Source organism: Mustela putorius, unplaced genomic scaffold, assembly GCF_011764305.1.
Source record: "Mustela putorius furo isolate JIRA1106 unplaced genomic scaffold, ASM1176430v1.1 tig00003859_pilon_pilon_pilon, whole genome shotgun sequence".
In the NCBI taxonomy this organism is placed as follows: Eukaryota; Metazoa; Chordata; class Mammalia; order Carnivora; family Mustelidae; genus Mustela; species Mustela putorius.
In genome coordinates, this window is record NW_025422011.1 from 691,592 (window position 1) to 705,957 (window position 14,366).

At 50.1% G+C, this 14,366-nt stretch overlaps 1 protein-coding gene across 1 annotated transcript in view; it reads left to right on the plus strand.

The window, feature by feature from the left end:
• Positions 1–14,366, plus strand: part of LRP4 (LDL receptor related protein 4) — a 50,464-nt gene that overhangs the window by 20,574 nt on the left and 15,524 nt on the right. The window contains exons 13-28 of the mRNA XM_045065943.1: positions 199–355; positions 1,782–1,999; positions 2,160–2,336; positions 2,722–2,844; positions 4,469–4,677; positions 4,853–4,934; positions 5,693–5,798; positions 6,880–7,081; positions 8,739–8,928; positions 9,017–9,148; positions 10,067–10,207; positions 10,527–10,613; positions 10,720–10,891; positions 11,726–11,888; positions 12,014–12,239; positions 12,578–12,881. Coding sequence (XP_044921878.1) covers positions 199–355; positions 1,782–1,999; positions 2,160–2,336; positions 2,722–2,844; positions 4,469–4,677; positions 4,853–4,934; positions 5,693–5,798; positions 6,880–7,081; positions 8,739–8,928; positions 9,017–9,148; positions 10,067–10,207; positions 10,527–10,613; positions 10,720–10,891; positions 11,726–11,888; positions 12,014–12,239; positions 12,578–12,881 — 2,689 coding nt within the window. The remainder of the gene's footprint in view (positions 1–198; positions 356–1,781; positions 2,000–2,159; positions 2,337–2,721; positions 2,845–4,468; positions 4,678–4,852; positions 4,935–5,692; positions 5,799–6,879; positions 7,082–8,738; positions 8,929–9,016; positions 9,149–10,066; positions 10,208–10,526; positions 10,614–10,719; positions 10,892–11,725; positions 11,889–12,013; positions 12,240–12,577; positions 12,882–14,366) is intronic.

A 14,366-nucleotide genomic window follows, 5' to 3' on the forward strand; every position in this document is an offset into this window, starting at 1 on the left:
GGAGTTCTAGTATCTAGTTCCCAGAGCTGTTATGACGATCAAGTGAGTTAGTATACATAACTATGGTCAGAACGTGGTCAGAATATGGTCAGAACAGTGTCTGACCCAAAACCTTCATGTAAGATTTTGCTCTGTCACTTCAGCCCAGAGGAGCGTTGGCTGAATCCCTGACCCATTCCTGCTGTCTCTTTCCATCAGGGGGCCTGGCTGTGGATTGGGTCCATGACAAGCTCTATTGGACCGACTCAGGGACATCAAGGATTGAGGTGGCCAACCTGGATGGTGCCCATCGGAAGGTGCTGCTGTGGCAAAACCTTGAGAAGCCCCGGGCTATTGCCTTGCACCCCATGGAGGGGTGAGTGAGTTGAACCTCAAGCTTCCAATCCCTCCTGCAATATCTAGCAACAGTTTCTAGGCCGCCTGGGCCAGACCTTGCTGGGGGGGCCTCTTCACAATGTGGCATTAACACCATGGGCTGTGCACCCAGACACGCCTGGATTTGAGTCCTGGCTCTGCGCTAAATGGCTGTGTGCCCTTGGGTCAGGCTGTTTCTGCCTCCGCTCCCTCACTTGCTCCCTCACTTACAATTTGTGATTTTTTAAAAAAGCACACCTACCTCCCAGCTGTGTGAAGATTAAAAGAGACTCCTTTTTTAAACTGGAGATATAATTGACATATAACCATATATTAGTTTCAGATGTACAGCATAATGGTTCAATATTTGTGTATATTGCAAAATGATCACTGCAGTAAGTCTCTTTAATATCCGTCACGTATGACAGTTACAACTTTTTCTCGTGATGAGAACTTTGAAGTTCTGCTCTCTTAGCAACTTTGAAATAATACAGTACAGTGTGACGATCTATAGTCACCATGCCGTAGGTTACATCCCCGTGACTGACTTATTCTATAACTAGAAGTTTGTACCTTCTGATCCCCTTCACCCATTTCACCTACCCAAAATGAGATGCATTTTATTTTATTTTTTTAAAGATTTTATTTATTTATTTGACAGACAGAGATCACAAGTAGGCAGAGAGGCAGGCAGAGAGAGAGGGGGAAGCAGGCTCCCCATTGAGCCCTATGTGGGGCTCGATCCCAAGACCCTGAGATCATGACCTGAGCCGAAGACAGAGGCTTTAACCCACTGAGCCACCCAGGTACCCCAAGATTTTATTTATTTGACAGACAGAGATCACAAGTAGGCAGAGGGGCAGGCAGAGAGAGAGCAGCAAGTAGGCTCCCCACTGAGCAGAGAGCCCGATGTGGGGCTTGATCCCAGGACCCTGGGATCATGACCTTAGCTGAAGGCCGAGTTTTAACTCAGTGAGCCACCCAGGTGACCCATGAAATGCATTTTAAATGCCACAGTACACATTAGATCATTGCAGGTACTTAATATTTTTATTATTAGCTCATAGGGTTGATCTAATTAATAAAAAGTAGTAATTTTTGTTATTAGAAAAAAAAATCTCCCACAAGGGTTGGGATTTTTGTCTGTTCTGTTCACTGCTATAATCCTAATCCCTAAGAGACAGCCCTGAAGGTATTATTAAAAAAGAGAGAGAGAGAGAGAGAGATTTGTTAAATGAATGAATACCCTGCTAGAGACATTTAAGCTCAGACATTTAGAAGACACTCTGTGGACTACACACAGAATGTGTCTCCTACTAGCTGGAATCCCTTGGGTTAAACAGATAAAAGGCCCCAGGCTCGCTATTATTCCTGGTACGACCTGCTGTCCGCTGCCTGTCTCTCAATTTCCTTTTGTCTCTTCCTAGTACCATTTACTGGACAGACTGGGGCAACACCCCCCGCATTGAGGCCTCCAGCATGGATGGCTCTGGACGCCGCATCATCGCCGATACTCATCTCTTCTGGCCCAATGGCCTCACCATTGACTATGCGGGCCATCGTATGTACTGGGTGGATGCTAAGCACCACGTCATCGAGAGGGCCAATCTGGACGGGAGTCACCGCAAGGCTGTCATTAGCCAGGGTGAGGTCCTTTCTTCACTCTTCTTCATCTCTCATCCTTCTGCCCCAGTCCCAGCCCCCAGGAGCCTTGGCAGGGGGTGAGATTTGCGCAGTTGCCAGGCCTGGGCCCAGAGCCCATGGCAGGCTCTGTCTGGACTGAGGTCCTTCTGGACTTTCCCCAGGCCTCCCCCATCCCTTCGCCATCACCGTGTTTGAAGACAGCCTGTACTGGACAGATTGGCACACCAAGAGCATCAACAGTGCTAACAAATTCACTGGCAAGAACCAGGAGATCATTCGCAACAAGCTCCATTTCCCCATGGACATCCACACCCTGCACCCCCAGCGCCAGCCCGCAGGTAAGAACCGACCCACCTGGTAAACCTCCTGTGCCTCTGGAAACCTTCCCTGCACCTGTCACAGCTGCCATGGTTTCTGGCCAGGAAGTCTGTGGTTGGCACGGATAGGGGCCAATTTCTCCCTCTGCTGGACATTCAGGGTACAACATCGAGACCCTAGAAAATGGGCTTCACTGTCCTGATTGGATTCGTGCAAACCTTCATAGGCTATCTCTTCTGTCCGGGATTCACTGTGTTCACACCTGGGGCAGGTGGAAAAAATAATGAGCTGTGGTTCCTCCTTCCAGGGAGCTCACACCCTGGTTAAATGACTGAACTGCCTTGGGGTGGACTCCGCCAGCCTTTTGGTATTTCCTGACCCTGTTGCTCTGGGCTCTTTGAACAGGGAAGAACCGCTGTGGGGACAACAATGGCGGCTGCACCCACCTGTGTCTGCCCAGTGGCCAGAACTACACCTGCGCCTGCCCCACAGGCTTCCGCAAGATCAGCGGCCACGCCTGTGCCCAGAGTAAGTGGGTTTGGGGCTCCTGCCTCAGTGGACATGCCTTGTGGAGGGGGTGTGGAAGGAACGGGAGATAGAAATCCAAGGGCTTGCGTGTCATGGGAGAGGAAGGACTTATGAGGCCGGTGGCTCCTACACCAAAGCTGAAGCCCAAGGGCTCAGTGACAGCACCCAGCTAAGTATGGGTCCCCACAGCCAGGCTGGTGGACCATTTCACCAGGTCAAATGCTTTATCCATAGGCAGTGAGACAGTTCCAGGCCCTTCTAGCAAGAAGGGGTTTCTGTCTCTTTACCTTTAGCCTCCCCCTGTTAAAGATGTCCTTTCAGGCCCTAAACCAAAGAGCCAAGATGAGGACCTCCGATGATGTTCTGTACATGGAGACCTTGGATAAATACGTGTCTGATGACTGGGAGAAAATAGGGTGCCCTGCTTGCTCCCGGATCTGCTATTTTGGCTTCCTTTGAGCTCCTGCAGGGTCATTGCCTTCAGAGGGCCACCCTATCTAGCTCAGAGTGACAGGTGACGTTTCTTAAGACGAGTCCAGAGAGAGGGGTGATGCAGGAGTATGGCGTGACCAGCGAGGGGCCAGGAGTCATTCCTCACACATCAGCAGCTGCTCTTACTTTCTGCTGTGTTCCCACTGACCCTCTTGTCCTTTGTTAAAACCAAACTTCTCTTGGGATCTGGGTCCTTCCCAGAGATTGATATGAGGGAAACTATCCAGAGGAACGGGGGCTATTCGTTCAGCACACGTTGATTGAAAACCTACCTTCCTTGATTCTTGTACGTGCCCCGGTTTGTCCCTCTTGTCTCAGCGAGGTACAACGGGACTCCCCAGGAGCTCCCCCGTAAGCGTTTCTCAGAGGTTAAAGGGAGACACACAGTGAAGTGAGGCAAGGAGAGCTTTCCAGGCAGATATATGTACCCTGGGAAATATTCAGATAGGCCAGAATGGGGTAAGGGATGAAGAAGAGCCAGCGGGGAAGAAGCTGTGTATAGGGCGTTGGCCAGAGCGCCTTCTCCGGAGCCAGACCTGAGTTCAAGTCCCAGCTCTGGTGCTTTGTGGCTGAGGGAAGGTAGATGAGCTCCTTGACCTGCTGTTGGCCTCAGGGTTGCTAATCCAGGAAATGAGAATAAGAATGATGTGAATCACAGAGTTGCCAGGAGAGTGAAGGAGACAAGGCAGGCGAGGCAAGGAGTAAGCTCAGTAGACGTTGTTGGCTAACTTGTGAAGAGAAGGGGACGTAGGTGATGGCGGGCGTGGAGCGGCAGCCCTGAGGCAGGCAGGGAAGGAAGGAAGTGAGGTCTGGTGGGAGTGGATGGCCGGCCAGCCAGTATGGCTGAAGAGGCTGAGGAAAGAGGAGAGGAAAGGAGAGGAAGCTAATGGACGCTTAAACAGGATACGCCTCTGTGCCCTGGAGAGAGTCTGTTTCCTCATCCATTAATCCTAAAGCCTGAGTCTGTCAGCCCAGTGCTCACAGGGGGCCTGAGGTGTGAAGAGTAGGGGACAAAGGGCACCAGCTCCCAGGAAGTGTGATTGAACCAGATGTCACAAAGGTGAGCGTCTGTGTCTGTCACTGTGATTGGATTTAGAGCATTAAAAGGAGACCCCTTTCGGCCTTTGATCAGGTCTTGACAAGTTCCTGCTTTTTGCCCGAAGGATGGACATCCGTCGGATCAGCTTTGACACCGAGGACCTGTCCGACGATGTCATCCCACTGGCTGACGTGCGCAGTGCTGTGGCCCTTGACTGGGACTCCCGGGATGACCACGTGTACTGGACAGATGTCAGCACTGACACCATCAGCAGGGCCAAGTGGGATGGAACAGGACAGGAGGTAGGGCCCATCGAGGGCCCAAGCCCTCGGGGAGGGCAGGGACGGAGGGGATGGAATCCACCCTGTCCCGGGACCAGGCTTCCCATACCTTTGCCAACCTGGAGAGTTGGGACAGTTGGGCCCCAGAGATGAGGTACAAGTCCAATTGGTGATCACAGCTTTGCTCTCTGTCTAGGTGGTAGTGGATACCAGTTTGGAGAGTCCAGCAGGCTTGGCCATTGATTGGGTCACCAACAAGCTCTACTGGACAGATGCGGGTATGTACAGGACAGCCATGGCCTGGCTCTGTGGGATTCTTCTTCTTCTTTTTTTTTTTTTTTTTTAAGATTTTATTTGTTTATTTGACAGACAGAGATCACAAGTAGACAGGAGACAGGCAGAGAGAGAGAGGGGGAAGCAGGCTCCCTGCCGAGCAGAGAGCCCAATGCGGGACTCCATCCCAGGACCCTGAGATCATGATCCGAGCCGAAGGCAGCAGCTCAATCCACTGAGCCACCCAGGCGCCCATCTGTGGGATTCTTCTTATTAAAATCCTAATGTCAAGGAGAAGGGACCCAGTATCCCTCCCAGACCACTTGTCTTGGCCTTAGCTCTTGGTGGGTCAGAAGAACTGAAGCTAGACGCTCATATCTGAGGATTTGACATTTGCCAATCAAATGTCAGCTTCTGCTGCTGTGTAGCTGGTGCTCAAAAATGTTTTGAGGCATTTCAGAGAAGGAAACAATGCTCTGTGGTTTTCCTTCCGTCACTGTCTTAATACAATGGGCATTTTCTATGTACCAGGTGAGTCTGGGAGGCAAGAGGAATGCCTTACAGCAGAGCTTCTCAAAGTGTGGTCCTTGGACCTGCAGCATCATCATCTCCAAATTCATTTCCCTCCGTATCTGTTGTGCATCTGTCGCAAAATATTTCTTGATCATCTCCTGCAGGCCAGGCTCTGTGCTGGGAGCAGAAGGTAGTAGGGTGAAGGACCAAGGATCGAGTTCATACCTTTGCCCCTTAACTTCGTCATTAGGTACAGACCGGATTGAAGTGGCCAACACAGATGGTAGCATGAGGACAGTTCTCATCTGGGAGAATCTTGATCGTCCCCGGGACATCGTGGTGGAACCCATGGGCGGGTGAGCACCTGTTCCTTTGGGACAAGCTCCACCCATCCCACAGCTCTGAGCACTAGAGGGGAGCCTGGAAGTTAATAAGAGGGGCCAGATCTTATGGGCACACCTAGGCAGCCAGGGCAGTTAACAGACACCACAGAGGTACAGTACAGTGACAGCTCTGTCTCCACAGTGGACAAGGAAACCTTTTGAATTTTTTTCTTTTTTTTTGGTCTACTAACAAAAGGAACTCATTGTAAATCAACCAACCAACCAACCAACAAACAAACAAATAAGTAAATAAATCTGTAATAAGTGCAGATTCCCTATAGTCTCACTCTACGGCAATGACCATTGCTAACGGTTAACGGTTTAGGGTATTTTTTTAGATTTTCTTTTACACATATATATCTGTTTGGTACTGTTGGTGGTGGTTTTGGTTTTACTGCAATGGTATACTGTTTTGTAACTTGGTTTTTTTTCCCCCTTACCTATACATCCTGGATATCTTTCCACTTAATAATACAGAGCTCTCTTGCTCTTGTTCATGCTTACATAGAATTCTTTTAAATTTGTGTACCATAATTATTGAACCCATCTTGTCAAGGAAACTTTTTTTTTTTAAGATTTTATTTATTTATTTGACACACCGAGAGAAATCACAAGTAGGCAGAGAGGCAGGCAGAGAGAAAGAGGGGGAAGCAGGCTCCCTGCTGAGCAAAGAGCCCGATGTGGGGCTCGATCCCAGGACCCTGAGATCATGACCTGAGCCGAAGGCAGAGGCTTAACCCACTGAGCCACCCAGGTGCCCCATGGAAACATTTCTTGCACCCCATTCTTACTTCCCCTCTTTCTTTATCCCTGAACAGGCCTCATCTGCCAAGCACTCCTTGAGCCATTGAGCTCTGCCTTTATTAAAACACTGGGGAACCTCTGGATAGTGATAGAATGTACGAGACCTTCAGAGACAGCTTTGAGCCAGGACAGGGCTGTGAGCTGAGACAGGAGGCTGGGGCAGCTAGTGCAGGCAGTTGGCACCCTAGGCACCCCGAGTCCCCCTGGGGGTTAACTAGAATGCTGTAAGACCTTCCTTGCCTGTGCCCAGGTACATGTATTGGACTGACTGGGGTGCAAGCCCCAAGATTGAACGAGCTGGCATGGATGCCTCCGGTCGCCAAGTCATCATCTCTTCCAATCTGACTTGGCCTAATGGATTAGCCATTGACTACGGGTCCCAGCGGCTTTACTGGGCAGATGCTGGCATGAAGACGATTGAATTTGCTGGACTGGATGGCAGCAAGAGGAAGGTACGTGTGGTGTTAAGACATCATCCCACGACCCTGAAAGCCTCTGGGGCAGCTTGGAGGACCCAGAATGAGCTGTGTGCTATTCCTTTGAGGCTGTGGCTGCCCTCCGGAGCCAAGGAGGGTGGGTGGGGGATTGTTGCCTGATGATGAAGGGAAATTAGGGGATTTGTGTCAGATTGTGGTGCACAGACCTTCCTATTAACCATCACAACGGACACTATTTAATCGCCAAATGCCTGCTGGATGATTGCTCTCTTTGTTTTTGCTGTTGTTCATTGGTATAATTTCAAACAAAAAAGTTGTGAGATTTGTCACATTGGTATACCATTCTCTATACACACACACACATACACATGCATTATTATTTTTCTGAACCGTCTGAGAATAAATTGGAAACATCCATTTCATGACCCGAAAATTCTTCAGTTTCCTAAGAACAAGGACATTGTCTCAAGTAACCACAGTGTGATGATCAAAACCAGGAAATTTAGCACTGATACAGCATTACTGTCTAATTAACAGTCCATGTTCAGTCTCACCACCAATTGCCCCAATAATGTCCTTTGTAGCTTTTTTTTTTTCTTTTTTCTTTCTTAGACCAGGATCCAATCCCAGATCACAACTGTGGTTAGTAATCAGGTCTCTTTAACCTCTACTTCCTCATCCTTATCTAACCCATCCAGTCAAGGAAATGAGTCCCTTCTGTGTCTTTCATGACCTTTGTATTTTTAAATATCAAATGTCAGGGGTGCCTGGGTGGCTCAGTGGGTTAAAGCCTCTGCCTTCGGCTCGGGTCATGGTCCCGGGGTGCTGGGATAAAGCCCCGTGTCGGGCTCTCTGCTCCGCAGGGAGCCTGCTTCCTCCCCTCTCTCTCTGCCTGCCTCTCTGCCTACTTGTGACCTCTGTCTATCAAATAAATAAATAAATAAATAAATAATCTTTTTTTTTTTTTTAAATCAAATGCTAGTTATTTTGTAGAATGTCTCTCAGTCTGTCTGCTGTTCCCTTAGACTCAGATTATGTTTGGGGCAGGAGTCCTACATTAAATCAAGCTGTGTCCAGTGTGTCTCACCAGCAGGCACAGATGTCGGCTTGTCCCTTTGCAGTGATACTAACTTGGCACGGTCAAGGTGGTTGGTTAAGAGGGTGTCTACTGTTACTCCTTTTGTAATGAATAAATAATTTGTGCAGAGAGACTCTGAGGTTACCTAAATCATACGAGATCTTTTACAATCATCACACAACCCTTGGAGCCAGGCGCTGTCATGGTCATATCACAGATTGGCAAACCAAAGCTCAGAGAGTTTTTTGTTTTAATCAGAGAGAGAGAGCACGCACATGCAGGCGAGCACCAGGAGGGGGAGCAGCAGGCAGAGGGAGAAGCAGGCTCTCCCCACTGAGGGAGGAGCTCGATGCGGGACTCTATCCCAGGACCTTAGCATCATAACCTGATCTGAAGGCAGCCACTTAATTGGCTGAGCCACTCAGACACCTCTCAGAGATTTGATAACCAGCTGTTGCTCAAGGTTGCCCAGCAGGTGGCAGTGGAGGAACTGTATCCTGTCTGCACGTGTGTGGGTGGATCCATCTTGACCACAGCTCTGTGCTTTCGCACCTTGCTGGGGGATGACCTCATGCTGCCTGCCCCGCCTGGCAGGTGCTGATTGGAAGCCAGCTCCCCCACCCCTTTGGGCTGACCCTGTACGGAGAGCGCATCTATTGGACTGACTGGCAGACCAAGAGTATACAGAGCGCAGACCGACTGACGGGGCTAGACCGAGAGACCCTGCAGGAGAATTTGGAGAACCTTATGGACATCCATGTCTTCCACCGCCGGCGGCCCCCAGGTGAGCAGCCTTCGGCCCGCCGAGGCTTCTCCTTGGCCTTCCTTTGCCGTAGACCTCCCCTTTGACCCCCCTCCACCTCCCCCTGCAGTGTCCACGCCATGCGCTAGGGAGAATGGAGGCTGCAGCCATCTGTGTCTTCGGTCCCCAAATCCGAGTGGCTTCAGCTGTACCTGCCCCACGGGCATCAACCTGATGCCTGATGGCAAGACCTGCTCACCAGGTAAGTTGGAGCGTCACAAATCAGGATAGAGCCTCTCCAAGTGGGGCAGTGGCTGTCTTCCTTCCCTGTGGGTGGACTCCAGGGTGGGTTGAGAAACCATAGGTCCTGGTACTCTGAGAGGCATAGAGGAGACCAAAAAGTTCTAGAGAGAAGGAAAAGTCCAGAAGGAGGCCCAAGGGACCAGGTAGACAGGATCATAGGCAGAGTCTAACTTGTTCTTATGGGGTCTCTATGCATACTAGAAAAAGATGCTCTTTTCCCAGATGCCCGGCTTTCATTGTTGGAAAATTGTCATAATACACTGATCAGGTTAAAACAAGTCACTTCAGTTTTATCTGCCCAGATTTTATATAATGAATATTAAAACTTATGATCTCTCCAATGTCATGCCTTGGAAGTACCACTTTGTGAGTGTTACAACATAGATGACAGCCTCAGCTGGAAGGTCCCGGGAGCAGGGCCTGGCTGCCCAGCAGTTAGAAGTTGATGTTTCTCCCTAGGGGATGCTACATGACTGGCTGCATTTGAACCCTAACATCCTTGGGAGTTTGAATGAGAAAGGATCTGTGAATAGGCCCTCCATGATCTGTAGGGAAAGCCCTTTTTCACGTAACATAAAGTTTTTTAAACCAAATGGTAAAAGTTCTTGAAAAGTGTGTCACTTCTAGAATATTAACAAAGAGCTCTCGTTTACAACTATATGTCAGGCCCAGTGCTAAGTGCTTTTCTGTGTACAGATCTCTCCTAGTCCTTACAGGATACCCTGCCCTTATTCCCATTCTACAGATGCTAAAGCTGAGGCTTGAGCAATTTAAAGAACTTACCCAGGATCCACTAGAAACTAACAAGAGATTTCAGATCCTCTTACTGGCTGCACTAGGGTGACTGTCCTCTTTCCTTTTGTCCCTACCTGGGCAGGCATGAACAGTTTCCTCATCTTCGCCAGGAGAATAGACATACGCATGGTCTCCTTGGACATCCCTTATTTTGCTGACGTGGTGGTACCTATCAACATTACCATGAAGAATACCATTGCCATTGGAGTAGATCCCCAGGAAGGTCCGTGTGGCCCTCTGTCCCCAAGCTACTGCAGCTGCTGTTCTTCCTCTCCCGTTGTTTCCTGCCAAGAGCCTGGGGCTTCCTGTTCCCTCTGGCACAGCCCTGCCCCCATCTCTGTAGCTTCCTCTTGGGTAACGAGGGCATGCTTTGGGGCCTTTCTTCCATCCCTGCCAACTACTTTCCTCTTATGGTCATTCTTTATTTCCGTGGATTGCCTCTGCTCAGGGGTAGAGGTTCTCTCTGACACGCCCTGGCATCCCTGTGGGTGTCCCTTTGGGAGAGGCGAGGGTCCAGGCTAAGCCAAGCCTTCCCTTTCCAGGAAAGGTGTACTGGTCAGACAGTACCCTGCACAGCATCAGCCGTGCCAATCTGGATGGCTCGCAGCATGAGGACATCATCACCACAGGTGGGCCTTGCTTCCAGCCCAGGGACCCCCTGTCTGGCTCCAGAGCTGGGGAAACAGCCCGTCTGTTTTAAGGCAGGAGCCAGTGTGCGCTCTTGACTTCCTGCAGGGCTGCAGACCACAGATGGGCTTGCGGTGGATGCCATTGGCCGGAAAGTGTACTGGACAGACACGGGAACCAACCGGATTGAAGTGGGCAACCTGGACGGGTCCATGAGGAAAGTGCTGGTGTGGCAGAACCTGGACAGCCCACGGGCCATTGTGCTGTACCATGAGATGGGGTGAGAGCCGGCTCTGTGGATCTGGGCAGCGGGCTGGGCCGGGCCAGCTGGGGCTCCCACAGGGGTACAGGAGAAGAATCGAACGCAGGCGTGCCTCAGAGGAACGTGGAGATGGACCTCGCCCCTTCTGACTTCTTTTGGGGTGGGTAGGGTAATGTAGAGGTAACGGGCACCAGCCTTGAAGTCAGAAATCCAGGATTCAACATTCTTTACCATGTGTTAGCTGCGTCTGTCACTCCGGGTCCTGTTTTTAACCTCTGATCCTCAGTTTCCTCACCAGTAAGTGGAGGTGAGAGTGAAAATGTATACCTCATGCTCTTGGGAGGACAAAGTGAGAGACTCCATGGAAAATTCTTTCTTAAAAAAATTGTGGCTTGGGTGCCTGGGTGGCTCAGTGGGTTAAGCCGCTGCCTTCGGCTCAGGTCATGATCTCAGGGTCCTGGGATCAAGCCCCGCATCGGGCTCTCTGCTCAGCAGGGAGCCTGCTTCCTCCTCTCTCTCTCTCTGCCTGCCTCTCTGCCTGCTTGTGATCTCTCTCTGTCAAATAAATAAATAAAATCTTTAAAAAAAAAAAAAAAAAAAAATTGTGGCTAAAAAAAATAAAATAAAATTTACCATCTCAATGGTATTTTAAGTGTACGGCTCAGTAAAGTCTATTCACACAATGGTGACACATCTTCAGAATGTTCTCGACCTGCACATCCGAAGCCCTAGACCCCCAGAGCAACAACTCCACTTTTTGCATGAAATACTTTTCACAGCGTTTGGCCTGTGGTCAGTACTTCCAGCATATAGGAGCTACGGACATAGCAGCGAGTATTTTTCCTGGCCCAGGTTCATGTACTGGACAGACTGGGGGGAGAACGCCAAGCTGGAGCGGTCTGGAATGGACGGCTCAGACCGGACCGTGCTCATCAGCAACAACCTAGGATGGCCCAACGGGCTGACCGTGGACAAGGCCAGCTCCCAACTGCTCTGGGCTGATGCCCACACTGAGGTAGGAGTCCTGCTCCTGTTGCTTTTCCCGGGAGCCCGGGGAGATGGGACGGGGGCTGTTCAGGATCTCTACTCAGGGCTCCTCGCCTACACATAGCCACCCCACACCATCTCCTTCCTCCATAGCGAATTGAGGCTGCCGACCTGAACGGTGGCAGCCGGCACACGCTGGTGTCCCCAGTCCAGCACCCCTATGGCCTCACTCTGCTTGACTCCTATATCTACTGGACTGACTGGCAGACCCGGAGCATCCACCGTGCCGACAAGGGGACCGGCAGCAACGTCATCCTGGTGAGGTCCAATCTGCCAGGCCTCATGGACATTCAAGCTGTGGACCGGGCACAACCACTGGGTGAGAGTGGGCCAGAGCTGGCTTTCTGAGGGTAGCCCGGTGTCTGAGATAAGTCAGGAGCACAGAGATCCTTCTATGATCTCAGAGACAAGGACCTCCTTAAGGCCCCTTCCCCGATCAGGCTGTGCTCCGTCCGGGTATGGCTCTGGGACTCTGACTGCTATCACCTTCAGAAAACCTGAAGGGAGACACACCTGCTCCTCCTCCCTCATCCCTGCCAGGCCCCAGATTCTGTCACTTAGGATAGCAGAGAACCAGGCATAAGAGACCAGGGCCTTTGTAAGTTTTCTGCAGGAATCCAGGCTGGGTGTCATGGCTCATGCGTCTCGCCTCCCCAGGTTCTAACAAGTGTGGCTCTAGAAATGGCGGCTGCTCCCACCTCTGCTTGCCTCGACCCTCAGGCTTCTCCTGCGCCTGCCCCACTGGCATCCAGTTGAAGCGAGATGGGAAGACATGCGATCCCTCCCCCGAGACCTACCTGCTCTTCTCCAGCCGAGGCTCCATCCGGCGTATCTCGCTGGATACCAGTGACCACACGGACGTGCACATCCCAGTTCCCGAGCTGAACAATGTCATCTCCCTGGACTATGACAGCGTGGACGGGAAGGTCTATTACACAGACGTGTTCCTGGATGTTATCAGGTATGAATGTCCCTGAAATCTCCAGAGGACACAGACCTGTGTCCCATCCCTGGTGGGATGAGGTCATGTCCATGTTGACCTCTAAGCAGACTGAGTGGTTCTAATCCTGACTTGTTGTTCACTTGTCACTAACAATAGAGTTCAGGGGCACTGGGTTACTCAGTTGGTTAAGCATCTGCCTTTGTCTCAGGTCATGATCCCAGGGTCCTGGGATCGAGTCCCACATCAGGCTCCCTGCTCAGTGGAGAGTCTGCTTCTCCCTCTGCCTGCTGCTCCCCCTGCTTGTGTGCTCTCTCTTACGGTCAAATAAGTAAAATCTTTAAAAAAAAAAAAAAAAGAATAGAGTTCAGATTTGGGGTTTTTTATTGTTGTTGTTTATTTCTAGATTAATAGAAGCCCAGTATATAAAACAATCAGGCTGAGGACCTGCCCCACTGCCCGGCCCTGTGGGAGCTCCTTGCATTCCCTAAGACTCATTGATGAGTAGCTAAGCAGTATATCTGTATTATAATACAGGATCCCTGGCCAAATGCCAAGGCCTGGGGTTGTTCACAAGTTTGCATTTTGCTGTTTTAAAAATATTTTTGTTTTGTTTATTTTACTTTCTATTATTCTTTCCATTTGTTTTTTGTCCCATCATAGCTGAGGAATGTGATGGCCTGCCACTATTTTGAGGGGTTTATTACGGCAGAGATTCTCCTATAAAAGAATAAGGGTGTTCCCCCTTGGTTCTCCCTGAGAGGCATATTAGAATCTCAAGCTGGAGCTGGATGGTTGGGGGGTGTTGGTGGTGGTGCCTGGGTGGCTCAGTTGATTAAGCATCAGCTTTCCGCACAGGTCATGATCCCCGGGGTCCTGGGATTGAGCCCCACTTCAGGCTTCCTGCTCAGCGGGGAGCTTATTTCTCCTTCTCCTGCTCCCCTCTGCTTGTGCTCTCTCTTTCTCCCTCTTACACAAATAAATAACATCTAAAAAAAAAAAAAAAGGAATCTCATGCTGGGAGCAGGTGGGAATATGTAGTCTAGAGAAGTTCCTGAAGTGTTTATGACATACCCCATCCTGTGGTTGAATTCCGTGGTAGAGGACTAATGTAAAAATACACAGGGAGATTTGTGCCTTTCTTATAATTACCACCTATCAATCCTTATCTCTCTCCTAAGGTATGTGGGGAATTACTGACCTGTCTTCTGCAAGACATGGGCCCAAACACCTCCTACTTAGAGCAGGAAACATTCTGTCCTCCCAAGGATTTGCCCATTAATTCTGCTAATATTTTGACTACCTCCTGTGGCTAGATGCTGAGGAGTGTACTGATAGATAGGTAGTCTCTGTCCCTGTGGAGTTTATAATAGGGATCTAATTATCAGAACATGGATTAAAGGGGTTTCAGTCTAGGGGTGAGAGGCTGGCTTAGTTGGAAGAGCATGTGACTCTTGATCTTGGGGTCATAAGTTTGAGCCCCATGTCAGGTGTAGAAATTACTTA